The sequence below is a fragment of the Mustela erminea genome, chromosome 9, assembly GCF_009829155.1.
Source record: "Mustela erminea isolate mMusErm1 chromosome 9, mMusErm1.Pri, whole genome shotgun sequence".
NCBI classification, from domain to species: domain Eukaryota; kingdom Metazoa; phylum Chordata; class Mammalia; order Carnivora; family Mustelidae; genus Mustela; species Mustela erminea.
In genome coordinates this window covers 14973097-15000698 of record NC_045622.1, presented here as the reverse complement: position 1 = coordinate 15000698, position 27602 = coordinate 14973097, and the positions used below count along the sequence as shown (strand labels likewise).

General features: G+C 48.5%; 2 protein-coding genes and 1 long non-coding RNA gene across 7 annotated transcripts; 1 reads left to right on the top strand and 2 right to left on the bottom strand.

The window, feature by feature from the left end:
• Nucleotides 1-107: 107 nt before the first annotated feature.
• Nucleotides 108-7900, bottom strand: HMBS (hydroxymethylbilane synthase). 4 transcript variants are annotated; one of them, XM_032360253.1, is made up of 14 exons: nt 7705-7900; nt 5473-5526; nt 5051-5123; nt 4433-4482; nt 3850-3905; nt 3404-3481; nt 3114-3191; nt 2929-3004; nt 1723-1836; nt 1433-1471; nt 1069-1188; nt 773-826; nt 549-635; nt 108-450 (listed from the first exon to the last, which is right to left on the bottom strand). In XM_032360253.1, exons 1-14 carry the CDS (start codon nt 7735-7737, stop codon nt 277-279), a joined length of 1086 nt encoding a protein of 361 aa, XP_032216144.1. In that variant the 5' UTR covers nt 7738-7900; the 3' UTR covers nt 108-276. The 4 variants fall into 4 exon arrangements, with proteins under 4 accessions (XP_032216144.1, XP_032216145.1, XP_032216146.1 ...); XM_032360254.1 differs by having other exon boundaries at nt 108-447; XM_032360255.1 differs by lacking the exon at nt 7705-7900 and adding an exon at nt 5693-5822.
• A 566-nt stretch (nt 7901-8466) lies between these two features.
• Nucleotides 8467-20078, bottom strand: VPS11 (VPS11 core subunit of CORVET and HOPS complexes). The gene is made up of 16 exons (XM_032360241.1): nt 19867-20078; nt 18950-19098; nt 18723-18858; nt 18230-18393; nt 17035-17282; nt 16122-16323; nt 15574-15725; nt 14646-14832; nt 13861-14007; nt 13560-13748; nt 13288-13449; nt 12946-13085; nt 12659-12861; nt 12358-12529; nt 10148-10370; nt 8467-10029 (listed from the first exon to the last, which is right to left on the bottom strand). Exons 1-16 carry the CDS (start codon nt 20051-20053, stop codon nt 9865-9867), a joined length of 2826 nt encoding a protein of 941 aa, XP_032216132.1. The 5' UTR covers nt 20054-20078; the 3' UTR covers nt 8467-9864.
• Nucleotides 20079-20130: 52 nt separating this feature from the next.
• Nucleotides 20131-23661, top strand: LOC116600138. 2 transcript variants are annotated; one of them, XR_004289515.1, is made up of 4 exons: nt 20131-20203; nt 21449-21760; nt 22222-22382; nt 23432-23661. It is a non-coding gene; the product is annotated as an uncharacterized LOC116600138 (long non-coding RNA). The 2 variants fall into 2 exon arrangements; XR_004289514.1 differs by having other exon boundaries at nt 20134-20203; nt 21449-21506.
• The last annotated feature ends 3941 nt before the right edge of the window (nt 23662-27602 follow it).

Genomic DNA, 27602 nt, shown 5'->3' with positions numbered 1-27602 from the left:
CCCCACCAAAAACAAAGTCACCTTGAGAGCTGGTTTATTAGTTGAGTTGGTTACATTCGAAGGCTGTGGCTTGAACTTTTTCTCTAAAGAGATGAAACCCCCACCTACTGTGGAGGCAAGGCACTCCCCACAGCCCCAAGGTGAGGCAAGTCTCTGACCTTGCAGTTCAATCCCCTGGGGTAATCACTCCCCAGGAAGCAGTGAGGATGGGGCACTGAGGGCTGGGAGGTAGGCACTGAACAATAGCGACCCAGGCACCTGTGCCCCACAGACCAGTTAGTGGGCATCATTAAGCTGCCGTGCAACATCCAGTATGTTCTTGGCTCCTTTGTTCAGCAACAAACTGGCCAGGCTGATGCCCAGGTTCTCAGCAGCCAGCTGGGCTTCTCGTGGAATGTTCCGGGCAGTGATCCCCACCAGCTGCGGATCATCCTCGGGGCCATCTTCCTGCTAGGTGAGGGAAGGAGGTGGGATCTGGTCAGCAGGAAAGAGGAGATACCAGGCAGGTCTGTTTTCTCCCCCTCTCCCTCACCCTCCAGCTTTGGCACCTGGGCAGTGACCCGGATGGTGGCCTGCATGGTCTCTTGCATGCTATCTGAGCCGTCTAGACTCCAGACTCCTCCAGTCAGGTACAGCTGGCAAAGAAAACAGGTTACCTCAGCATATTCTGAGAGAACTATTAGAAACCCGGGCTCTCGCGGGCAACTCGAGATACACAGAACGTGTCACGGTGCTCCCTTACCAGCCTTCCCTCCCACCTTCCCCTGCGTACTTGCCCATCCTTCATAGCCGTATGCACCGCCACTGGCACACTGCAACCTCCTTCCTGCAATGAGAAGTTCTCCGTGTGAGCTAGGGACTCAACAGCACCACTCGGCCAGAGCCATCAGAGATAGAGACCTCAGAAGACGTAACTGAGACAGAGGCAGGGGCCCAGACTTGGGTCCTATCCATACATTCAAGAATGAGTTACCACTCAATAAAGAGCATTAATATGAGAAATCTCCTCCTCGACTATTCCCAACTCCTCAAGTCCCCACCCCTCCACCGATGGAACATGGACCCTACCAGATGCCTCAGGAAGGCTCGCTCGGCAATGCAGCGAAGCAGAGTCTCTGGGTCATGCAACACACCCACCAGATCCAGCATGTCCTGGTCCTTGGCTCGGACTTCCACGCCCAGGGCTCCCTGATGGAGAAACTCCCAAGATATCAGGCCTAATCTTTCCCCAACCAATGGAGGTGAGGACAGGAACCAGCCCACCTCTAACTGCTCCCCACGGTCCCTTTCAGCCCAGAAGCCTCCCAAGGCCTGCCCCTCCCTAGAAAAGTTCATGCTGGGAGATGCAGATGCAGAAGGTTCTGAGACCAGCTTTTTGGTTGACAGCAGAAGAAAGGGCACATCAACCCATGGCTTCTCTGGTCAAACATACCTGACCTACAGCATACATGCATTCCTCTGGGTGTAGGATCTGCAGGGGCAGAACAGGCAGTCAGAAGGGTGGAGATGGGGGTGGCTAAAAGCAGACAATAGTGAGAAGGGGTTTCCCTAACACACAGAAAGCCTAAATAGGCAAATGCAGGACTCTGACATTTGATCCCCAATCTTCACAGCCTGGGACCCATGTCCTGCTTATACTGTTAGAGACAGGGTGTTCAGAAAGAGAATACAGGCAGGAAAAGAAAGAAGATTAACTGGGGTTGGAACAGGGACAACCCCTACCTGCCCCACGCGGTGCTGCCAGCCCATGCGCTGTAGGCCAGCGGCGGCCAGGATGATGGCACTGAACTCCTGCAGCTCATCCAGCTTCCGTAGCCGCGTGTTGAGGTTTCCCCGCTGTGGGGAGATGCTAAGGACCACAAGCACTGGGCAGTCCCAAGCCTCACACTGCTCCCCCTGCCTGAGTCTCTCTATATCTAACATCTCTCCTTTGGTCTTCTGCTTACCGATTACAGCTAACATTTACTTCATTACACTTGAGCTACACACCAGACGCTGATAAAGTCCTTTACAGGGACTCACTGGGTGGCTCAGTTCATTAAGCGTCTGCTGTCGGCTCAGGTCATAATCCCAGGGTTCTGGGATTGAGTCCTGAAATGGGCTCCTTGCTCAGCAGGGAGCCTGTTTCTGCCTCTCTCTGCTGCTCCCCCTGCTTGTGTGTGTGCTCGCTCGCTCTCTTTCTTTCTGGCAAATAAATAAAATAAAAATAAATATACATAAAATAAATAAATATTATAAAATAAAATTAAATAAAATAAATAAACAAAAGTGCATTACCTACTCCTATTTAATTTCCACAACCCAGTGAGGTAGGTATTCTAATTACTTCCATTTTACAGATGAGGAAAGTGATACAGAGAAGTTAACTAACTTGACAAGGTTATAAGACCTCTGAGAAGCATTCCCTGACCCCCAAGTCTGTTACAGATGTTCCAGCTAGAAGCTTCCAGAGAATTCCCTACTTTGTGCATGGGAGTGCTTAACACATACTATTTTGAAAATTAGCTTTATAAAACACTCAATATGCTTAGAATATCAAAATACAGTAGAATATGAAATAAAAGGGAAGCACCCTCCTCCTCCCCCCACTTCCCAAGTAATCACTGTTCAGTACCACTCTGTATTATCAATGCTCATTTGTCGTCAGAACAAAAATGTAAAACTCTATAAGCAAGGACAACGTTGGTCTTGCTCACCATTGTCCCCAGTGCCAGGCACTGGCCTGGGGCTAAGAAAACATGAAAGGATTATGAATGGATGGATGGATGGATGAGTAGATGGAATGACAGGGCAGACACTGGAGAATGGACACTCCACTGGCCCATGCCCACTTCCTCTGGAAGCTCCTTTTGCTCTCATGACTCCCTGGGTCCTCTGGACCCAGCCTTCCTCCTTGACAACGGGCCCCTCCCTCCTTGGAAAGGATACAATGCTCTTGAACTCCAGGTGTGGGAACTTTCTCTGCAGTTGGGCTGCTCTCCGCAGGGAGCTGGTTCCCACCACACTGCTCAGAGGGTTTAAAATGAGATTTAACCCGAGATTTCCTCCTCTTGCTCCCAGCCCTCCACCATGTGTGCATGTCCCACCAGGATGCTTATCCAGGCCCCACTCACCTCTTCTCTGGCAAGGTTTCTAGGGTTTTCCCAACAAATTTTGGGTGAAAGACAACAGCATCATAAGGGTTCTCCCGCCTGGAGACAGAGGGAAAGTCAAAGAATGAGGACGAGATCTCAGCGCAGGTCATTTCCAGGCTCTCTCCATAACCAACTAGCTGGCATGTTCTCAATTTCCTGCCATGCCTGACACTCCTTGGTCCTAGAGGCACAGGGCAGAGTCCCAAAGGGAAAAGCAGAGCTTAACATGATGCCTCCCCCCACCCCACGCCCGACTTCATGGTTCTTACTTGCAGATGGCCCCGATGGTAAAGCCAGGAGGAAGCACGGTGGGCAGGTCCTTCAGGGAGTGAACGACCAGGTCCACTCTAGAGAGATGGAAGAGGGAGGCAAGGAGAAGAGATTCCCAGCAGCAGGCTCCCACCCCTCCTCCATCTATGCCCACCTCTACTTTAGAGGTGTGCTTAGAGCAGATCAGGAAGCGGGCCTGCCCAAGACCTCAGGACCCTGAGCCCTTCACCCTCCCTTCTGTCCCCCTTCCCCAGCCAGTCCTGCCTTCCAGGCAGCCAGATCGCTCAGAACCAGGACACTCCCCTTTTCTGAGGCCTGAGAAACCCACATATGGGCCTCCATCTAGCCTATCCAAAGGTGGAAGCCCCATAGTCTAGCTGATATCCAGGTGTGATGTGCACAGGGGTCCTAGCAAGAGACTGTGTAAGAACGGTCTTTCACTTACTCATTCTTCTCCAGCGCATGTTCCAGCTCCTTGGTAAACAGACTCTTCTCTCCAATCTGCCAGTCAAAAAAGAGCCTGAGAGGGGCATCTAGGTGGCTCAGTCGGTTAAGTGGCTGCCTTCAGCTCAGGTCATGATCCCAGGGTCCTGGGATCAAGCCCCATGTTCGGCTCTCTGCTCAGGGAGGGAGTCAGCTTCTCCCCCTCCCTCTGCCCCTTCCACCCACTGTGCTCCCTCCCTCCCAGACTTCTTTCTTTCAATTAAATAAACAAATCTTTAAAAATAAAAAATAAAGGGCGCCTGAGTAAGCTCAGTCAGTTAAGCCTCTGTCTTCCACTTGGATCATGATTTTGGAGTTCTGGGACTAAGTGCTGCCTTGGGCTCCCTGCTTCTCCCTCTCCCTCTGTCCTTCCCTTGTGCACACGCTCTCTTACTCTCGTACTCTCTCAAATAAATAAATAAAATATTTACAAACAATAATTAAAAAATAGAAAAAAAAAAAAAGAAAAAAGAAAGAGCCCCAGAGTGAATCTCTTGGGGGAAGGAAAGAGGAGGGAGGGAAAAGGACTGGGGGGAATATGTTACCTTAGAGAGCGCAGTATCAAGAATCTTGTCCCCTGTGGTGGACATAGCAACTGAGGAGAGAACCAACCAGAAGCTCACTGATCAGTATTTCCTGAGCCCAGCAGTGTGGATGCAGAGGCACATATACCGCAACCCCTGCCCTCTAGGAATGTAATGAGCTAGGAAGAGGACTAAACACCCCAATAGAAAGACCCAAAGCAGAGGTGTTAAACGCCAGGCTGGCCCAGCAAGTCAGAGTTGGAAGTGTTCAGAGGAGGAAATAGCCCTCCAACTGGGGACAGCCAAGAATTCTCGGAGGTGGGGCGCCTGTGTGGCTCAATGGGTTAAGTGTCTGCCTTCAGCTCGGGTCATGATCTGGGGGTCCTAGGATGGAGCCCCACATCAGGCTCCTTGCTCCGGGGCCTGCTTCTCCCTCTCCCTCTGCCTGCTGCTCCCTCTGCTTGTGCTCTCTGTCTCTCTGTCAAATAAATAAATGAAATCTTAAAAAAAAAAAAAAAATTCTCAGAGGCAATGGGATGAAGCTTTGAGCCTAGGGAAAGCCAGAAATGCTGTGTTTGCCTCTCTGGGGGCAGAAGGGCTTCCTTCCCTTTAGCTTCCACTCCTGTCCAGAAAACTCACCGATTTCGAACTGCAGACCTGGGTAGAAGGCTTTCAGCATTGCCACCACACTGTCTGTCTGTATGCGAGCCAGCTGGGGGCAAACATTCCGATTAGTCCTATCCTTCCCTGCCACTACGCAGAGCTCACACCCTCACTGGGTGAGGGACATACTGAAGGAGCCGGAATTGAGAGAGGGGTTTGAATGCCTACCTGGGAAGGAGAGGGGTCTGGTCTGGGACCTCTCTATACCCCGACAGCTTGCCCAGACCCTCTCTCCACAGAATGCAATATGCCATTCTCCATGGGATTTAAAACCCCGTCACCCCATTTATCTTCCATTTCTGAGATCCTGGGAATTAACCCTCTGGGCCCCCCAGCTTGTGATACCGCCAGCACAGAACTCTTCCCACCAACTTCCTCCGCCTGGTAACTGTACTAACCTGGCTCTTTCGGGTACCCACACGAATCACTCTCATCTTTGGGCCGTTTTCTTCCTGCAGAAAAAAAAATCCCCAAGTCACAATCCCCTCTGTTCCTTGTATTCTTCAACACCTTGTCCAAGAACCAGAATCACGGGCCTGGAAGCAAAGGACCTCAGCCCCTGGCCTGCGGCCTGCTGAGCCTTGGTGTGGGGAAATACTCTGACCCTGATCCGTTTACCTTCCTCAGAACCTTCTGCCCTCTTCACGGATCGAAAGAAACAGAGACCTGAGGGAAGCGCCAGCAGGACCCAGGGTTGCTGTTGCGTTAATAACCGGACACTGAGCCCCGAGGCCCATCCTGGCTAAGCCTGTGGGAGTGCTGCACACAGACAGGTGGGTAAAGAGATAAGGCCCATCAGCCTGGCCACAGGGAGGGAGGCTCCCGCAGCAGACGGGGCAGGGCAGCTAGGGCTGCCGAGACTGCGCTGAGTCACTGACGACAAGTTCGGTATCCACAGCACAGCAGGCGCAGGTGTGCTGCCACCTTGATGGGAACAGCTACCCCACAACTGCCACACCACGGATCCCATAATCCGGTTGGAACACAACAGAAAGGATTGGGGTCAACAGATCTTAGGGAGAGTCTTGCTCAGCCTCTTGGCAGGCTGACCCTGAGCACATCCTCTCCTTAGTATCTGTTTATCTATAAAATGAAGAGGTTTGGACCCTAGTATTTTCTGCCTCAGATGTTCTACAAGACTTAAAAGGCTAAGCTGCCTAACGTCCATTCACCTCGAGTGCGACCTCTGGTCGCACCAACCAGAAATACTGGAACGTTGCTGACCAAGCTAGGAACTCAAAGGGACACACCTCTTCTTCCTGCCAAGGCACCTGTGACAAAGGTGTTCAGTGCCATGCAGGTAGAACTGCGTGCCTCAGTCTGAGGTCCTATCTCTTTCTAGATCAGAGAGTAGGCACTGTACATAATGTCAACTTTCCCTATTCTGAGATCTTCATCCCATGGAGGTGCTTTGCAGGCAAGCCTCTGGGCCCTCTGTTGTTGGAGGATGTGACAGCTGGCTGCTCCTGGACCCTAGTCTACAGCATTGCTATCAGTTCTCCCATAAATAAACCCTATGGACCCTGAGCCAGTCAGGTTAGGCCTGAAATGCTAAACATGGCCCCTAAAATTCTGGGCCACTGGGAGCCCACAGAAAGTAATCTAAGGTTCCAGAAACTGCTAGGTTGAAATAATCCCTTAACTGCATCGATTCTGCATGGCATATTTTATTCCATTAAAAAATATTAAACCTGTATATGCTGGAACAATTACTTTTAATCTTCATGAAAACTCTTATCAAGTAGACAGGGCAGGTATCTCGGGGACCATGTTACAGGAGCAACTGAGAAGTGAAATGACTTGCCCAGAGTCACGCAGCTAATAATGGGAAAAAAGCTGGAGCCAGAATCCAGATTTTCCTACTCCTCGTCCAGTGCTCAAGAAAGTCCGTAGTGGCAAAAAATCCGTCTCCTCCCCAGCAGGCTGCACGTCGGGAGATAAGCAGCTGCCCCATCTCTTTCTTATCTCAGACTGGCAGTGGCCTCCACCCGCTTTAGTTGCATCTATGCAAGCCCAGAGATCCTGCTGCGAGCTAGGGAGAAGACTCCAGGGCGCCGCCCCACCCACCACAGTAACCCAAAGGTGTGTCTCAGCTGGGGACCTTGAGAGTAGGCTGGGGCTGGGTGACCGCTAAAAGAGAAAAAAGGGAGAAGCGCACTTCAAGAAGTTTGTGTGCAGGTGGGGGACTTGCGGGTACGCTCTCCTCTCGGGATCCAAACTGGAACAGATTCCCAAAGTGGCCAAATCCCGCCTCGGCCCTGTCTCGTTGTGAAAGGGTCCCGGGAATAGCACCTCGTCTGGGGGAGAAGAACTTTCCTGGGCTGGGTCATTAAATCTAGGGCCGTGGATGCCAGGCACGGCGGAACCCCACCCAGACGCCCGCAGGGAAGCGGGTTTTGTTCCAGACGATCCTTCCACTCTTAACCCCGCCCCCACCGCTCACCCAGTTCCCCTGTCCTTCCTAAGGGTAACCCAGCTACTGGCCCTTTAAAAACTGTTTCGGGGAAAAAAAAAAAAATGACGGATAGTCGCTCCGACCAATAGACGGCGGAGGGTGGCAACCTGGAGCCAATCGTTGGGCCGCCAGTCCGGAACGCCGAAGTTGCGAGAGTCCCCCGCTCAGTACTCACCGCTGTCGCGGCCCCGTTGCCGTTGCCAGACATGGCTGTGCTCGGGAGGTAGGTCCGTGGGCGTGCCGCCGAGGTCCCCCGGGAGCCGGGGGAGCCGCAGGGCCCGGCCAGCGGGCAGCGGGTGCACGCGGGACCGAGCTCCTCCTGCAGCCTCAGACTCAGGGCTTGCGTCACTTCCGGCGCCCGCCCTCAGCCGGGAGGACCACCCTCGGGGCGGGAATTAGAACGGTTGCGACAGAGACGACCTTACCCACCTACCTGTTACCGTCTCTGCTCCGTCAGGCTGGTGGGAACGGTGGATTCTCGTCCTACCTTGAGACCCAGGCCTCACTGTTCATTTCTTTTACATACACCTCATTTTGAATCAAGAATGGTCAGTGACTAAGATTTGCTCCCCAGATTCACCCACAGAGCAAACTGTGCAGCCCCCCCGACCACCACCCAAAGGGATAGTCAAGCCAAAGTGAGCCCTGCCCGAAGGGAGAGTATTAACCCTAAAATGCTGCTTGAAAGTAACGCGTCCTTGAGCCCCGTCCACGTCCCTTCGGCTGGATTGGACACCTCCAAACAAGAGGGTGCTCCAGAAAATTGGCGCCCCGGAATGCTACCGCTTTCTCTCCTAGCTGTGGCACAACCAATGAGTGCAGCTCATGTGGTGCTCCTCTGGTTCCGTTAAAACTTAGCTCCGCTACAACCCCGAAGTAGGCTAACATTCCTACTTTTTAATTGAGGAAACTGGTTCAGAGATCAAAGACAAATAACTGAAGAGGGAGTGCCAACACTTTATTAATGTTAGTGGGAAAGGGCGTGTTAGGAAAAGTGCTTTATCCACTAACAGTATTAATAACCACGTACTGAGCACCCATGGGCTAAACACTATCAAAAGAACTGGACACCCGATTGCTCCTTTGGCCTTCGTAACAGCTGTACGAGGAAGGTGTTCTTATTCCTGATGTACAGATGAAGAAACTGAGGCTCAGAGGAGGTAAGAGATGCCCTAAATCAAACTAGGATTCAAACTTGGGTCAGCTGACCCAAAGTCTCTATTTTTAGCCATGATAAATATAGTGTACTCTACCTCTTCTGAATACTACCTAAAGCACAACGTCCAAGGTTACTTTCTTGGGCTAAACAGCCCCATAGGAGCAGTTTTCCTTTTAAAAAAATGTTTTAAGTAGGCTCCATGCTGAGCTTGGAGCACAATGCAGGGCATGAACTCACAACCCTGAAATCAAGATCTGAGCCAAAACCAAGAGTTGGATGCTTAACCAACTGAGCCACTCAGGTGCCCCAGAGCAATTTTCTGACAGGCAGTGTAACGCAAATTATAGGCAGACACCTAGCAACACAAACTTCAGCTGGCAAATTTGAAGAGGTTGGAAATAAGTGTTTTAGTCAAGGGCAAAGGGCTCTTTATCCTGCTTATCATCTGGTACTAAATCCAGCAAGGCACTAACCTACCGCTGGGAAGGCAGGCCTCGACTCCAGGATCCCCACCAGAATGTCTCCTGCTTAAAGATGTGATTGACACGAGAGCCACAGAGACCAGCCAGGCTACAGAGCAGGTGCTGTTTTGGGTACCTTGGTCCAGGCTGCTCTTGGAGCAGAAAGGTATCAGGCGTTTTGCAGAGGTTCCTAAATCAAAGTCTACCAGGTGCCACAGGCTCCACCCACTACTGGAATGAGGTTTTGTCCAACACGGTCTTCAAGGAACTGTGCAGGAAAGGAAGCGGGGGTCCTCCAGAGCAGAGGAGAGGTACAGTTTGCACAGCTACGAATCACCATGAAGTCCCCAGAATAAACCCTTCAACCCCCAAACTATTATATTCTTTTATTTATAGACTCTGGGAGCAAGAACCCAAGCACAGCCTGGTGCTCTTGGAGAGAGAATAAAGCAGCTATTGTTCATACTCAGAGGTTGCTGAGGTACCCTCCCCCGCTGGTCTGGAATGATCCACACTGCTCAAAAAGTCAACAGGAGGAATGGCGGGCTGGCCAAAGAAGGAAGGAGAAAAAGTCCCCTTTACTCCTGAGGGCCATGGCATTGGATCGGGGTGTAGTCCTGGTCATGTGTGCCTGATTCCTGTGCAACAGCCCTGCCTCTGTCCCCCGAGTCTCCACTGCTGCACCCCTATTCTCACACCTCGCCCCCCAAGCTGCTTAAGTGCCCCTCCTGGAGTGCATAAGCAGGTCCCGCTGCAGTCCAGCCTCCAGGCTTGCAGTCAGCCGGGCCGCGGGAGGGTCGGTCAGCAGAGTCAGTTTGTTGAAAACACCTCGGCCAAAGTAGTCTGCGATCACAGAGAAGCTATCGTTGGAGCACTTGAGCTGCAGGGAAAGAGAGAAGAATCAGAACTGTAGGTCTCCCAGTCCTCAGTGAGAGAAGGAAACCGATGCTCTGGTGAGGCTCGGGGAGTGGGGCAGCTAACCACACACTCACGCCCACCTGGTGCTGGAACTGATCGTGCAGATCGCGTTTCTGTTCCTGGGCCCGGATCATATCCATGACCTTCCGGTTTTCAGGGAGGCAGGTGGGACAGTCGGCATCACTTTCTGAGTAACTCTCAAAGCAGTGTTGGTGGAAGGAGTGACCGCAGAGAAAGTGCACAGAGGGCAACTCCAAGGCACTGTTACAGATGCTGCACTTGGTCTTCTGGAAGATCTTCGGACTGCAGGCAAGGGAGACCAGAAGGGAGTGGCAAAGAGTGAGAGCAGAGCTGAGAGCCAGGAGCAGAGAGAAGGCAGCTGGAATCAAGGAGGAGAGAGAGGTCCCTGGAAGGGACTGCAAGGCCCTGCCCTTGTCACCAACAGGGAATCAAATGAGGACACCCTGCCTTGGTCCTGCAGTCTCAGCACGCTCCCCGCAAGGCCAGCTAATCCTTTCAGTTTTCACAACTACCACTAAACTGTCCTGCATATCTTTGTTTTTTTAAACTGCAGCATGGCTGACATAGGTCATGTTAATTTCAGGTGTACAACACCATGACTGATGAATCTATGTCCTGCTGCGCCCACCACGAGGATAGCTACCATGTGTTTTGTTTTGTTTTTTTAAAGATTTATTTATTTATTTATTTATTTGACAGACAGAGATTACAAGTAGGCAGAGAGGCAGGCAGAGAGAGAGGAGGAAGCAGGCTCCCTACAGAGCAGAGAGCCCAATGTGGGGCTCAATCCCAGAACCCTGAGATCATGACCTAAGCCAAAGGCAGAGGCTTTAACCCACTGAGCCACCCAGGTGCCCCAGTAGCTACTGTCTGTTATCACACAGCACTATTAGCACACCACTGGTCCTATTCCCCTATGCTGTACCTTTCATCCCTGAGATTTAGTCATTCCATAATTGGGCGCTTATACTGGTCTTTCAGGTCTCTACTCAGATGTGACCTTTCCGGTGAGGCCTTTCCTGGCCATCTCCTACAGGAGAACGTTCTGTACCCTCCTCCCCTTCCTGAACTCAATTCTTCCTTAGACCCTATCATCATCTCACATAACATTTTGCTTACTCAGTGTCTGTTTCAATTTCTACGTTGTAAGCGCCATACAGCAGGGCTTTTTGTCTGTGTTGTTAAGAACAGTACTTGAGGAGCGCCTGGGTGGCTCAGTGGGTTAAAGCCTCTGCCTTCGGCTCAGGTCATGATCCTAGGGTCCTGGGATCGAGCCCTGCATCGGGCTCTCTGCTCGGCAGGGAGCCTGCTTCCTCCTCTCTCTCTGCCTGCTTCTCTGCCTACTTGAGATCTCTGTCAAATAAATAAATAAAACCTTTAAAAAAAAAAAAAAAGAACAGTGCTTGAGACGTTACAGGGGCTCAGTAAATATTTGTGGGATGAAAAAACTCTTCTTCTCTAGTAAATATAATTTTTTTAGAAGATTTTATTTATTTATTTGTCATAGAGAAGCGAGAGCGAGCACAGGCAGACAGAGTGGCAGGCAGAGACGGAGGGAGAAGCAGGCTCCCTGCCAAGCAAGGAGCCCGATGCGGACCTCGATCCCAGGACGCCAGGATCATGACCTGAGCCAAAGGCAGCCTCTTAACCAACTGAGCCACCCAGGCATCCCAATATTTTATAATGTTAAGGGCAAATTAAAACTTAAAAGTAGGAGATTAACATACAGTACAAATACTTCTAATTATCCACTTCCTCTATCTTCTAAAGCCAAGTTTTTTTTTTTTTACTTCTGATGGCTTCCAACCACAACTTAGGTGTGTTGTTAGGAAAAGTAAAACACAGACTCCTGGGGTACCTGGGTGGCTCAGTTGGTTAACCAACTGCCTTCAGCTCAGGTCATGACCCCAGAGTCCTGGGATTGAGTCCCGCATCTGGCTCCCAACTCCATGGGAAGTCTGCTTCTCCTTCTTACCTTCTCTGCTCTCATTCTCTCTCTCTTTCCCTCAAATAAATAAATAAAATCTTCAAAACAAAACACAGACTCCTATAGAAAGAAGAGTACCTGCCACAAGTAACATTCTCCAAAGTCCAATAAATAATGATCTATGGGATAAACCATTCTTTGGAATTCCTCCATTAAGACAGATCTTTAAGAATGAAATGTCTGAACACGCTCCATCTAGCCCTCTACGGAAAGTATTTAGTGACACCTAGTGAAGAACGAGGCCGTCCCCTGGGCCTCTACACGTATCCAGTTGCCAAGTACCTCGCCTTGAGCTCCTGGATCTCCTGGCGGATGCGGGTGGTCTCCTCTCGGTACCGCCGCACCCGGAGTTCATCCTGTGCAATCTGCTGGCTCTGTTTCTGCAGTTTTTGGACCAGGTAATCCCGGATGACAGACAGGGTGGCTGTGGAGTTGTGGGCCAGCGTCTGCACCACTGAGATTGGGTCAGGAAGGAAAGGAGACAATGAAGCACGAAGCACCCTCTGGATGGAATGGAAGAGCCCCTGCCGGGAGCTGTTGGCGGCCCTCACCCCCCTGGGCACTACCCCCTCCTTTCAAGCACCTAGTAGGGGCGGCATGAGGTTCTTGTTCTCAATGTGCTTGAGCACAGCGGCCACGTACTCCTTGCAGTCCTCCTCCTTCCGGGCGAAGTAGCTGAGCGCCTGCTCCCACAGGGAGGGCTCCTGCTCCCCGTGGCGCTCGCACACGGCCACCACCTGCCGGTACTGCTCGTGCTGCATGTGGTAATGCATGATCTGCTGGAACCTGGGGCCAGGGCAGAGCACACTCAGCGGCCATCACCGGACACTGGGACCCTTCCCCCTTCCTCGAACTTGGCCCATATCTTACAGCTTCCCCTGCTCGTAGAGGTAAAGGACCCCATCCTGGAAGTCGTGCATCTGGCAGAGGACCAGGGCCTTGTCAAAGACATCGCAAAAGCGGCCGCTCTTCAGCAGGGAGATGGCCTCCGCATGAAGCTTCTCTTTGACCTAGGGAAGGAGAAGCGTGCTGCTGGCCAGAGGGCAGAATCACAGGGTCTCCGCGACAAGCCCAATCAACCACCTCTTCAACCGTCTCTTCACAAGGGACCACTCAGCCCCCCGGGGGGTGAGGTGTTATTGGTCTTAATAAGGCGGCAAAAGGCCAACACAGAAGGTGGAAGAGGAGCACCATAGATCTGCCAGGCCTCACCTGGGGATCCTTCTCATGGGCCCAGTTTTGCAGTCGCAGCTCCAGAAGTGTGTCGTAGATGCCCTGCGGTGAGTCGGGCTGGACCTCACTCATGTGTTCCAGGAAAGCTTTCAGCTCTCGAGGGTTATTGGCAAAGATGGGGATGAACTCCTCAGAGTTGGCCTGGGGTGGGGAAGAGGGGGAGGGAGGAGGCCGAGTGAATGGGCATGGTCTCCTTGAGGCCCCCCGAGGTGATCCCTGATGTCCAAAAGCCATTCTCCCTGAGGTCTCACCCTGCAGCCTGGGGCCTCCCGATCTCCTCGACCTTCAAGGCTAGGCTGATAGTCTGTACATAGCCCCTTCAGCAACTGGGTCGTCTGCTCTGGTATATGGTGCATGAGAATCTTGCCATAGCGTTTCATATTGCTCTCAGCCTGCTCGAAAGGCAGCTTGCCGATATACCGGAGGGCTTCCTGATAATTCTGGAGAGAGGTAACGGGCAGAGGAAGCACGTACTCCTGCCTCACCCACCAGGAAGCACGCTCATCTTTCCAAGAATGTCCTAGCAAAAGAACAGGTCTCTGTCTCACTTACCTTGATGTCTTCTAACTGTATCTTTAAGTACCACTCGTGATGGGCATGGTTCTCAGCTAAGTAGAGGGCGTGGGAGTAGTAGCTAGCCTGACGGAGGACCTTGATGGCTGTTTCCACATCGAAATGGACTTCACTCTCACTCTTTGTCTGCCAGGGAGACATGAAACAGTCATTCACAGAAATGGGGTTGGGGAACGGAGAGGAAACCTGCATCTGATTCTAAGACCAGATTCTTCTTCTTCTTCTTCTTCTTCTTCTTTTTTAAAGTAACCTCTAGACCTAATGTGGGGCTTGAACTCACAACCCAGAGGATCGAGAGTCACATGGCTCTACTGACTGAGCTAGGCAGGTGCTCCCAGATTCTTCAGATAACAATAAAGTCAGTCAAGGCCAGGTCGGTGGGAGACCAATAATAATAATAATAGTAAAGCAAATAAATAAAGCCCATTGTTTTAAAACATTATGTCCTCTTCTCACAAAGTCTCTAAGAACCAAAGTCTTCCTCTGCCCCTACTATTTCAGGGACTCCTGTGGGGACCGAGGGGCCTCCCAATGTTAATTCCAGCTTAGATACTATGGCAAGTCCAAGCATCAAAAAACAAGAGGGGAGCTGGGACAGAACTAGCAAAGGCTGTTCCTCTTCCCATTTTATAGACCAGAGGATCCTGTTCCCCACATAAGGTCAGCTCCTTCCTCTCCCAGCATCTGCTGAGGGGCAAGCCATGGTAGTGCCACCTCATGCTCAGTGGGACCCTTAGGGACTCTCCCACTAACACCCCCCACACCTTGATGAACTCCTCTAGCTTCGAGCTGTCCTTGAGCTTGGTATAGCAGTTGAGCAACAGGGTGGTGTGGTCGGCATTGGCCAAGGACTGCCGGTGCAGGGTCTGCAGGTAGGCGGTCAGGTTGTGGATGCGCTGGGCGTCCAGAAACTTGCGGATCACATAGGATGGCTCCAACTTCCCAATGGTTCTGGAGAGACACGTGCATCACACAGTATCTGCATCAGTGTACTTTTCAACCTTTCACGTGCATAGGAATCGCTTGCAGGTCTTCTTAAAATGCAGATTCTGTTTCAAGAGGTCTGGGGTAAGGCCTTAGTCTCTCTTTCTAACAAAGACTCAGATGATACCAATGCTCCTGGATTATGGACCATGTGAGAAAGCAAGGCTCCAGAGCACCGATTCTTAAACTTGGCTGAAAACAGGAATTCTAGAAAGGTAGGGAAAGGAGCTAGACAGGGTCCTCAAACCCCTTATTAGGGCAGAAAATTCCAAGAATTAGTACCAAGAGAAAAAACTGTGGAAGCCAAGAGATGAATATCCTTTTCTCTTAAAAAAATCAGATCAAAACACAATTTTTTTTTTTTTTAAACTAAGCTATATGACCAACGTGGGGCTTGAACTCATGACCCTGAGATCAAGAACTGAATGCTCTACCAACTGAACCCCTGGCCGCTCCCAAAATGATATTAACAAAGGCCAGGCTGAAATATAAAACAAGAGGTTCAACTTTAAAACTCATCGGCTCAACTGTATCTTGGTCATGTAATATTTAACCCTTTGCAATTAAGTGTACTGTCTTCTCACCAAGGCCATCCCAGTTCCTGCAGGAAAAGGTGGTTACTGGTGAGTGTGCTCCCCTCACTGAAGCCCAGGCGTCAGCCTGTCTGGCTGCATGCAGAGCTATAGCCTAAAGCACCCCAGGACTGACCGGATATACTGCTGAACAGCCCCATCGTGGTTGCCCTTGCTGTAGAGATGGTCCCCATACTGCATGAAGATCTGGGCCAAGCCATCACTGTCCAGGTGTTGGCTCTTGGCCAGGTTAATGGCCATCTCAAATAGGTTCTTCTTAAACAGCATCTGGAAGGGGAGAGATTAAAAAATTGGTAGAAGCCATCCAGAGAAGACACCTTCCCACAATGCACCTACAATACACAAGTCAGGCAGTCCCGGACTTCTGGTCGGCCTAGATCCCAGATAGGGCAAGACCTCTCTGATACCCCCAAGACCAACACTGCCTTACCGCGCAAGTCTCGGCAGAAGGAGTGGACCCTGAGAATGGACTCGGGCTCCTAGCCATTATCTTCCTCTAAGATCTCATCCCAGGTCATTTACCTTGTAATTCTGCCCTAAGGGACCTGGGTAAGGCTGTGCCCCAAAGGGAGGGAAACACCCTGGCCAAGGTGACTTGGGGAGCCTGTTCCTACAGCTGTGTCTGGGTGCCTGTGGCCAGCTCTGGGAACCTGGTGGCCTTGCCTCCAGTTTGGTCTGTGTGTCCTTCTCCTGCAGTGCGTGGACCCGCCCATCCCGCGTCAGCACGTACAGGGAGCCCCACTCAGCAAGCACATCCACTACATCCTCAAAGACGGCGCTATAGGCTATGAACTTGTTGCACAGGTCATAAATGTTGAGAATCTGCTTGTCGGAGCTCTGGGAGTCCCTACTGGTAAACTCCGACCTGTGTGGAAAAGAAAAAGCACCAGGTATTTCTAACGGCTCTGTCTCAGCAACCCCTTACATCACAACTTTAGTGCTGCCCATTCCACCCCTGACAAACTGCCCTTCGGCCCCTCTAGCAGACATTTTGTAATTGCAGCATTGCACTGGCAGCTGTAGGAAGAGATCTTACCCTTCAGGATCCTATGACTAACATAAGCAATAGATTAAAAAACTAAGAACATCCAAACACTCATTTGTTTAACATAAGTAGCACCTGGTAAATACGAGATGCTGCACTTTGTGCTGAGTGAAAACAAACACTGACAGGGATCACTTCCCTCATGCAGAAGACCCTACCGCCACTTTCAGGTTGCTCAGGATAAAAATACCATGTCCTGCACACCCAGCCCTTTCCAACTTCTGTACTACTTGTTTCCTTGTTCCTCCTCCCAATTTATATTGATGGAAGAATTAAAAAAAAAAAAAAAAAAAAAAAAGGCAGTCCCAAATCCTCTGGAGCGTTCTAGTGCACCAGGGCTGCTTGGCAAACATCTGTAGCAAAAATACTTTTTTCAGTAAAAACATTACAAGTGAATCTAGGTATAAGCATAATTTACATAAACAAAAGTAGGAGATTGACAGGATGCAGGCATTAGGATTTTAAAAATCATGTGAATTTGGGAGACCGAGAATAGCCCTATACCCTCTTCCTTCTCCCTGGAGTCCTTACTTGGGAGAAACCTTCCGGTCACGGGAAACAATGACAAGGTAGCCTCTAAACCAGTGAGCGATGAGTTTATGGCCCTCAAAGGCAAAGCAGGGCCCACGTTCATCAGGCTGGTACAAATAGACACATTCATCTCCGGCCACTATGAATTGCAGGTCCTGTGAAGGGTCACTTAGGGCTGAGCAGCGCAGGCCACAACCATGGGTGTCCAACTCCACACGAGGGTAATCCTTTCCAGAAACTATATAGGACTGTGAGAAGAAAGGAGTTAACAGGCTCCCTTTCAGGAGCAGGCATCTAAGCCTTCCCAAAGGTATTCCCAACTCCACACTGGCTCTCTCTCTAACTCACAGCACCCTAAGACTTTCTCTGGCTGTTTGCTTTGTCCATTAATCATCACCCATCTAGTATATATATAAGCTGGTTGGGGGGTAGGTGTGCGGTGCCTGGATGGTTCAGTCAGCTGAGCATCTGCCTTCAGCTTAGGTCATGATCCCAGGGTCCTGGGATCGAGCCCCATGTTGCTCCCTGCTCTGTGGGGTGCCTGCTTCTCCCTCTCCCTCTGCTCCTTCCAGCCCACTCATGCTCCATGCTTGTGTATGTGCGCACTCTCTCTAATCCTCTAAATCTCTAAATCTAAGGTTTCAAGAAAAAAAAATCTATATATAGATAGATATCTATATATATAGGTAGATATATCCTATCTATAGATGTATATATAAGATCTATATATATATAAAATCTAATCGATATAAGGATATATAGATATATCCTTAAATACATATATATAGGAAAGCAAGGACCACACTGCCTTCCTATGTGTATACTATCACTACCTACAAATGGAATCCTGCCACCATTAGAAATACAGTAATCTTGTACTGTTTTACCAAAAGATTATTTCTAGAGAGTAGGCTGTTAGAAATAAGAAGAGCACCAGGAACCAGCAAAGTAAAGCAACCTGTCGAATGTCACTTAACAAGTCAGGAAGAAAATTCAGGTCTTTAACTATAAGCTCTAGCTCTTTTCCTAATTCTGACTCTTCCTCCTCTCTTAAATGAAGAAATAAAATATTAAGCAGGGCAAATGACTCAAGGCTACACGATGAAAAATTTAAGAATTCTACCTCTCTTGTCACTTCCTTACTCTAGGCCCCTGAGCAATGGAGAACCCTCCCCTGCCTGCCCCTAACTCATACCTGAACATTCTCAGTTGTCACAACAAACAAATGAGTGGTTTTTCCCGCTTGGCGAAAGGCCAGCCCAGTTACAGGATAGTTGCCCTTGTGCAGAATCTGGGTCTTGCTATGCCGGTCCCGGGTGATGTCTCCTTTGTTCAGTGTAACACTGCCATCTGTGAAACCTGTAGGAGAACAGGAAACAGCACTTCAATGAGACTGAAAAGATCAGGAAGAACAGAAAGGGAAAAAGACCATTTGAGGCACTTGTTGGAAGTGACAAACTTTCTTCTCATACCCAGCTTTCCCGGTGGTTAACATAAAAATCGGTACTCACGGACTCTTTTTCAAAGAACAAAACTGAATGAATGCTTTCCCACTCCAAACTTTAATATCTCAAAGGCCTGAGTTCAGTACAAAATGATCTCATTAAAACAGCGAAGACAAGGTGCAGAAGCAACTCTGAAGAAAATCTGTAAAGAATCACGGAGCGTTACGTTTGCCTTCTGCTTACCGATGGCCATAAAGTTGAGATTTTCATGGACAGTCAAACAAGACACAACTGTCGGCTCTGTTCCTGGGATGGCAGGGAAGATTCGGGTGCAGAGTGGATTGCCACCATCTCTCTTCTCCAGGTTCCAGATCTTTACCTGTGAACACATCTCGGATGTGTGAATGCTAGTCCCCTCCAACAGTCGTTCTAGTCTTCTGGTCCTTTCCCACTTCCCTTCTAGGACTCACCAGGGGGTTGATACCTTCTTCATCTTCACCAACAGATGCCAAAATATTGTGCTGCTTCAGTTGGTACAGGTGTGTCACCCGCAGTTTGTAGGCTTGGAAGCCTGTCAGCTGTAGGGAGCGAGGTAAGAACCAGATTTGGCCTTCCATATGTGCAAAATAGTCAAGGAGCCTCCTTTTCAAGGAGATATATTTAGACCAGAACCCAGATAACTACTAACATTCATCCAACTCCTTAAAATTTTCCAGGCTTTTCCCACATATCATCTCTGGAAAGTCCCTACCTTTAAAAGAGTGAAAAAGGGGGCCAGAGTTTAGTACCAACACTGTCAAGAACAAAGCAACAAACTCTCGCTTTCATCTATCTCCTTGCCCACGATCTAGGCAGGGGAAGTAATGACATCTAACACCTTCATCTTGTAAAGCCTACTTGCATTCATCTTTCTGACTGATCTTAAAAATAACCTTGTTGTGGCCTGGCTGGCTCAGTTAGGCCACTGCCCTGGGCTCAGGCATGATCCCGGAGTCCCGGGATCCAGTACGCATCACGCTCCCAGCTCCACCGCGAGTCTGCCTCTCCCTCTGACCTCCCTTTTCATGATCTCTCTCTCTCTCTCTCTCTCTGAAGTGGATAAATAAAATCTTTTTTTAAAACGACCTTTCTAAGTTGATATTTCATACCCTTTTCACAGATAAGTAAATTGAAGCCCAGGGAGGTTAAGTGACTTGCCCAGGATTGCTCAGTTGGTAATAAGAGAATGGACTTCCTTCTTTCTTCCCTCAAGCCGCAGAAGCAGCACTGGGCACCCATCTAAAGAAAAGTGGCACGCAACACGAACCCCTGTGCCCGACAGATTCCATCCCAGCAGGATCTCTTCAGGGATCTGGGAAGGGAACAGACAGCTCCAGAGGAAGGATATCTCCAAAGACTAGGCTCCCTCGGCCGGAGTCGCAGACAGTGATGCCAGGAGGGAGGCAGAGGAACTTGGAAGCAGCGGGTCCTGAGGCAGGTGCAGCCGCAGGAGCAGTCCCATCATTTCCTATCGGCTCCTTCACCAGCTCCTTGTCGAAGAAAACGAAGCGCCGCCACTGCAGGTAAGCCGCCATCTTGGCCCAAGGTCCCCGCCTCTGGGAAAGAGGTCATGTGAGAGGTGCGCAGGGATCACGTGATAGGACCGCTTCCTGGAGCCAGACTGCACATGCGCCCTGAAGTCCGAGTGACAGCTACCCCAGGCCGGTGGGTGCGGCCCGCGTGAGGTAGGACTCCTAGCTGGTCACTCACTCGCTCCTCCGGTTGCTAATTTATTGACTCTGTATGTGCACTGGGTAAAATGCTTCTGAAGTGCTAGACCCTTCACCTCTTTGAGCATCAGGTTCCTCCCTTATTAAATGCATGGATAATGAAGGATCAAGATGAGGCATATGAGGGCGCCTGGGTGGCTCAGTCGGTTAAGCATCGACTATTGATTTCCGCCCAGGTCTTGATATCAAGGTCGTGGAATCGACCCCCGCCTGGGGCTCTGGGCTCTGCGCAGTCTGCTTGAGATTCTCTCTCTCTCTTCTGCCCCTCACCCTGCATGCTCTCTTCCTCTCAAATAAAGTCTTGACGGAAAAAAGGTGAGGAATGTCAGGCGCCTTGTGAATTGTAACCCACTGTGCTTAAGTGCATTATGTCCCGATCTCCAGGGCTGTTTTGAGGCATAAATGAATGAAGGTATATGAAACTGGCTTTTCAGCTGTAGGAGCGGAGAACTAAAATTAGAAGTTTGCATCTGCCACCAGATACAGATTGCGAACCACAGAGTCTTAACGTTCGTTTTTGTGTCCCTCTGTTAGAGTGTGTGGCATGAAGTAGATGCATAGAATGTTTCTTAACGAAGCTAGGAAATACTCATGGTGCAGGAACTCTCAAGAACGTAGGCTTTCTTTCCCTTTCTATAGTGGGAGGGTATGGAACATAAGCCCAACACAGGGAAAATGCCTGGAAGGGTTAGCTCTGAGAGCCAAGTGATTTAACAAGTGGCAAGTGTCCAAGATATTCCATGGCCACCCACCATTTCCATCTCTGGCTAAACCAACGGTTCGCATGGAAAACTGTAGGTGTACAGTTTGGTGTCACAAGGAGCTATGTACAGGAGTGTCATTTTGAGATATGGACGTGTGAAAAAGTGACCATGTGGTTAGTATTTGTGGAGTTTGTTTTGCACCCCTCTCCCCCACAGCTTTTTATTTCCAGATTATTTTACTCTTTGTTCCCACCAGGAGTTCCCAGAGAGTGGGGGCTGTGTTTTATTTACCAGGAACCAGGCTTAACAGAGCTGGTAGATATTCCACGTTTGGTTGAAGAAATGAATGTGGATCTTCCCCATACCCCTTCCTCTCCTCAATCTGGTTGAGAAAAAAGGTAGTGCCCCATTTGCTGAAGGGATAAGTGAGAGAAAGAAACTGTCTAGTTCACATAGATTTCTGACGTCCAGCTCAGATTTCTTTCCTCTGTCACAGTTTCAGGATCTGAAACCATGGGCAGAAGCACAAATGGGGAGTCGACTCTCTTTCATCTGTTGAGTATATTTTGTACCATTCCTTAATTTTTTTGGATATTGTGTGTATTTCATTTGTTAAGCCTATGAATAATAGATGTTAAAAGAAGCAACGTGGGGAGTGCCTGGCTGGCTCAGTTGGTAGAGCATGCGGCTCTTGATCTTGGGGTCATCAGTTCAAGCCTGACATTGGACACAGAGCTTACATTTAAAAAAAAAAAAAAGGAGCAATGTGAGGATGTGAGGAGAGGGGGTGAGAAGGATGGTGAAAGAGGTAAAGGGGATTGTCTTTTTTTTTTTTTAAGATTTTATTTGACAGACAGAGATCACAAGTAGGCAGAGAGGCAGGCAGAGAGAGAGGAGGAAGCAGGCTCCATGCCGAGCAGAGAGCCCGATGTGGGGCTCGATTCCAGGACCCTGGGATCATGACCTGAGCCGAAAGCAGAGGCTTTAACCCACTGAGCCACCCAGGTGCCCCTTGTCCTTTTTTTAAAGATTTTATTTTGGGGGGCACCTGGGTGGCTTCCTCCTCTCCTCTCTCTTTTAAAAAAAGATTTTTTTAAATTTTGTTTATTTGACAGAGGTCACAAGTAGGCAGAGAGGCAGGCAGAGAGAGAGGGGGAAGCAGGCTCCCTGCTGAGCAGAAAGCCTGATGTGGGGCTCGATCCCAGTACCCTGGGATCATGACCTGAGCTAAGCCACCCAGGTGCCCCAAGATTTTATTTTTGTTTAGAGAGAGAGCACGCAAACACGGGGAGGAGCAGAGGGAGAGGGAGAGTCCCAAGAAGACTCTGGCCCGAGCACTGTACCCCACGTGGAACACCATACCGAGATCGTGACCTGAGCCAAAAGTAAGAGCCAGACATTCAACAGACTGAACCACCCAAGTGCCTCAGGTAAAGGGGTTAAAATGTATTTATACAATACACAATACATATATAAGGATGTAATGTACAACATAGGGAATATAGTCAATAATATTATAAAAACTTTATATAGCAACAGATGGTTAACTAGATTTACATGGTGACCATTTTGTAACGTATTTAAATATCAAATTGATAGGGTGTATACTTGAAACTAACACAATGTTGTATATCACTTTTCAATAAAATAAAGAAGTAACGTGAACGCAGAGATGTGAACAGCGGAGGGGCATCTTTGTCCTTGACTTGGGTGCTCCCCCTACTGTCCAATGGCATTGGCCCAGAGTCTTCCTATGATACCTGAACCTGGTAAAGCCTGTGTCCATTTGGTCCTATTTATGAGGGTACAAGGGTACGAAGGCAGGGATTCACAATCCATTGCACCTTTTCAGACTTACTGCCTTCCTTCCTTTCTCCCTTTTTTTTTTAAAGGCTTTATTTATTCATGAGAGATAGAGAGAGAGAGGAGCAGAGGGAAAAGCAGGCTCCCCACTGAGCAGGGAGCCAGATGAGGGACTGGATCCCAAGCCCCCAGGATCATGAGCCGAAGGCAGACGCCCTACCATCTGAGCCACCCAGGCGCCCTCCTTTCCTCCTTTTGACAAACATGTATCAAGTACTCACTATTCCTGCAATTGTACTAACTTCCCAGAACGTAAATATGAACAAGACATGATTCTTGCCCTTTAGGGAGCTCAACCACCACAAGGGACAGACACAGAAAGGACTGACAGGGATGCCTGGGTGGTTCAGTTGGTTAAGCGTCTGCCTTTGGCTCAGGTTGTGATCCTACGGTGCTGGGATCGAGCCCTGAGTCAAGTCAGGTTCCCTTGCTTGGCAGTGAGCCTGCTTCTCCCTCTCCCTCTTCCCGCTGCTCCCTCTGCTTGTGCTCTCTCATGCACACGCTGTCAAATAAATTAAAAATTTTTTTTTAAAAGATCTGACAGTAACCAGTCCTTAATTTTATATAACGAATTATACCTAACAGGGTGCTTTCTCTTTTTATGGACTTTTCATAGCAACCATTTGCAGAAGTATCATTATCTCTGGTGGGAAACGGAGTCTCCAAGAGGTTCAAGTGGGTGAGCACATCAAAGTTCTTCCGGTCCCTAACCTTCAATTAGACACTTTTCTGAAGCGTGAAGCTGGGCTATACTTGTCAGAACAGACACCAGAGGAGCACCTGGGTGGCTCTGTCATTAGGTGTCTGCCTTTGGCTCTGGTTGTGATCCTGGGGTCCTGGGATTGAGCCCTGTATCAGGCTCCCTGCTAAGCAGGGAGCCTGCTTCTCCCCCTCCCTCTGCCACTCCCCCTCCTTGTGTTCCCTCTCTCGCCATCTCTCTGTCAAATAAATCAATAAATAAATAATTTTTAAAAAAGAACATAAACAAGGATCTATCTTTTTGTGATACTTGTCTAAGTCCAGGAACTTCAGTATAGTAAGGAAGATAAGCAGGCAAACTGCACAGAAAATGATGTACTAATTCAGTTATAGTTCTGCATATGGAGACCTTGAGGTCTGAATGGACTGAAGATAAAGAAGCAATTCAAGTCTTCAGCTTGAAATTAAAGAGATCACAATTCAAAATCAAGGAGTGCCTAGCCATGGCCTCTTTTCCTCTTCAGCAAACTGCTGTCCGTGACGTACAGAACAGTCATATCCACTGGAGCAAAACAGGAACACTTCTTGTTCTGGCTGCGAGCTTTTATTTTCTATCAGTTTGTTTTGTTTTTTCTCATCTGGCTCTCGGGGTAGAAACCATTTTCCAGAATACTGAAAGGTCTGGTTTTTTTTTTTTTTTTCCTCTTAGTCCGTATGAGGGCTAGCAGAAGTTTCCACTTTAGCAACAGGAAGGTCAATCTAAAATAAACTCAGAAGGACGCCTGCATGGCTCAGCTGGTTGGGCGTTTGCCTTCGGCTCGGGTCATGATCCCAGGGTCGTGAGATCGAGTCCCACATGGGGGTTTCTGCTCACTGAGGAGCCTGCTTCTCTCTCTGCCTGCCACTCCCCCTGCTTGTGCTCTTTCCCTCTCCCTCTCTAACAAATAAATAGAATCTTAAAATATACTCAGAGGTCTCCACATACAGGAGAGCCCAACTTCCAAAGCTATGGTGAAACAGGAGGAAGCAATTAGCTGATTATTGATTGTGAAAATCTGGCCCCCTAAAGAGAAAGGAAATTCCCCATGAACTTGGCAGAACACTTAACCAAGCTTTTAACACTGCAGTAATGCCCATTTTTAAGTTGTATTTCTCCCCACTAAGAACAGGAACAAGTAGTTAACTAATGTTTATTTGGTGCTTAGGGCGTCCCAAGCATTGTGCGAAGTACCTTACCTCCCTCTACATCAGCCCTGTCAGGCATGTACCAGCAGGTCGCTTTTAATGCTGTAGAAACTGAGGCTCAGGAAAGCTGAACAACTTGCCTGGAGTCACACAGGTAGAAAGTGGTGTTTACAGGCAAATCCAGGTCTGCCCGACTCTAAAGCCCCATATTCTGGGTGCTCGATTTATTTATTTATTTTTTAAAGCCAATTTCATAAATTTGTTCATAATTCTGAGCAATTCTCTATGCGGTCGTGAAATGACAGAATTCAAGAAAACTGGAAGTCTTGCCTTCTCTTGACACATAATCATCCCCATCTCAATGCAAACTGTGAAATGTTCCCAATCTTTTGCCTTCTCTTCCACACCTCCCATCCTATTCAAATTCGTAATACCAGGACCAAAGAAACACGTCAGTATTCTTACTAGTGTCTATACAGGCACTGTCATTCACTGCTGTGGGGAGCAGAGATAATAAATCTTTCTGGAGCGCAACTTGGCAGAATATATCAAATGCCTAAACAGGAATTTAGGCCTGCATAACCACTTCTAGGAATTTATCCTAAGCAGATTATAAGGGGTAGATCTGAATAAAGATTTGTCAATTAAGTGTCTATTGCAATTTTATAACAGCAGAAAAAAAGAAACCACCTAACTGTCAAATAAAATCTTGATAAATACATTATAGTTCTTCATGCTGCAATTCTATAGATAGCCACTGAAAATTCTGTAGAGAAAAAATGACATAGGAAAATGTTCTCAGTAAATTAAATAAAAAAACAGTCACAAAGTATTATTTCCATTAAAGTTTAAAGTGTGTGTGTGGATACACAACATAATGCTAAAAGTATTTAATTTAGAAAATTCAATTGTGGGTGGTTTTTATTTTTTCTTTTTCATGTTCTTCCAGTTCTTTTCAGTAACCGTATTTTTGTAATTCTAAAACCACTGGTGAAGAAGTAGGAAAAAACTCATCTGGTGCAGCATCTCCTGATAAAAGTTTTCCCCTGCTTAAGGTTTCCAGCAAAAATCAAACCCTCTAGTTTTGTTTTCTTTCTTGAGAGAGAGACCGAGAAAGAGAGAGCAGCAGTGTTGGGGAGGGAGGGAGAGGGGAGGGGTAAGAGAGTGGCGCAGAGGGAGAGAATCTTAAACAGGCTCCATGCTCAACGTGGAGCCTGATGCAGGGCTTGATCTTACGACTCTGAGATCATGATCTGAACTGAAATTAAGAGTTGGACACTTGACCGACGATGCCACCCAGGCGCCCCAAGTCTTCTAGTCTTTTGTGCAACACATATAAAATATTTTTAATTTTTTTAAAAGATTTTATTTATTTGACAGATCACAAGCAGGCAGAGAGACAGGCACAGAGAGAGAGGGGGAAGCAGGCTTCCTGCTGAGCAAAGACCCGATGCAGGGATCAATCCCAGGACCCTGAGATCATGACCTGAGCTGAAGGCAGAGGCTTAACCCACTGAGCCACCCAGGCACCCTGTTTTTAAAATTTTTATTGAAGTCAACATATACATGGAAAAGCGTACATAAAGCAGCCCATTAAATTTTCACAAAGCCATTGCAACAAGCATTGCAAACAGCACTGCCAGGACCCCAAGAAACCTGTTAGGCCCTCTTCTAAACACTACCACCCCACAAAATTAGAGCCATCTCCATTTCTATCACCATAGCTTAGTTTTGCCTGGTTTTAAACTTTATATCTAAAGTGAAATTGGGGGCTCCTGTCTTCTGTCAGTTTGGTGTATGTTCTGCAAGGTGGCAACTTGTGGGTTCCTGCTCAGTGTGGGGGAAAGGATGTAGTCCTCAAATGTTATTAACAAGTCTAGTGAATTCAGCTGCTCTGGTCAATCTAAATCAGGTGTTTTACTTTTAAACGTTCCCATTGTTTTACGACATGTCCTTATGAAACACTTCTCCCTGTTCAGAGGACTTGCACCTGCTACATCTCCCAAGGGGCAAATTCCCAGGTCGAAAACCATCACTGCAGCAAACCTGTGCTGTCACCAAGGATATTCTGGGGATGGGAGCTCAGGAGCAGGGCACACTCATCTTTCTGCTTTCACAATTTGCAGCCAATCAGTAGGTTTTTAGTAAGTGCATTGAAACCATAAGCCTACTTGTTTCCCAACAGACTGTGACTTTTCCAAAAGCAAGGACACAGTCATTCCCATCTGTGGAATCCCATACCTGGTACTGTGCTTATATGCGACAAAGGCCCAATAAATCTTAAAAATGCAAAATCTGTTTAAAACAGAAGGAAAGAAGGGCACCTGGGTGGCTCAGCTCGTTAAGCGTCTGCCTTCAGCTCAGGTCATGATCCTGGAGTCCCAGTATTGAGTCCCACATCGGGCTCTGCTCCCTCTGCTCTTCATCCTGCTTGTGCTCTCTCTCGCTCTCAAATAAGCAAATAAAATCTTTTAAAATAAATAAATAAAAATTTAAAAAACGAAGAAATGGATGGAAAGAATCTACCGTCCTACATAGCTACCCAAAAGTAGAGTCAGTCAGTCATACAGATACAGAATCTTTCTTAGTGGGACTGAAATGACAACGTTATGTGTCCATCACTGTGGCTAACCAACCCCCATGCTGTGTAATGTTCTACAGCAGTAAACCATGAGGTGAATCTTTATACACAGCTATGGAAAATCCTCACGATTTGTTCTCAGTTACCAAAAAAGAAGAAAAAAGCAGGTTGCAAACAATCTAATTCTATAACGTTCTATCATTTACAAAAACACAAAAGCCACATCTTTCAAGATACCTATGGAAGTAAATGCACAGAAGAGGCCTGGAAGGTTACACACCACACTGATAACAGCAGATAGCTCCAGAGATGAGGTTGAGGA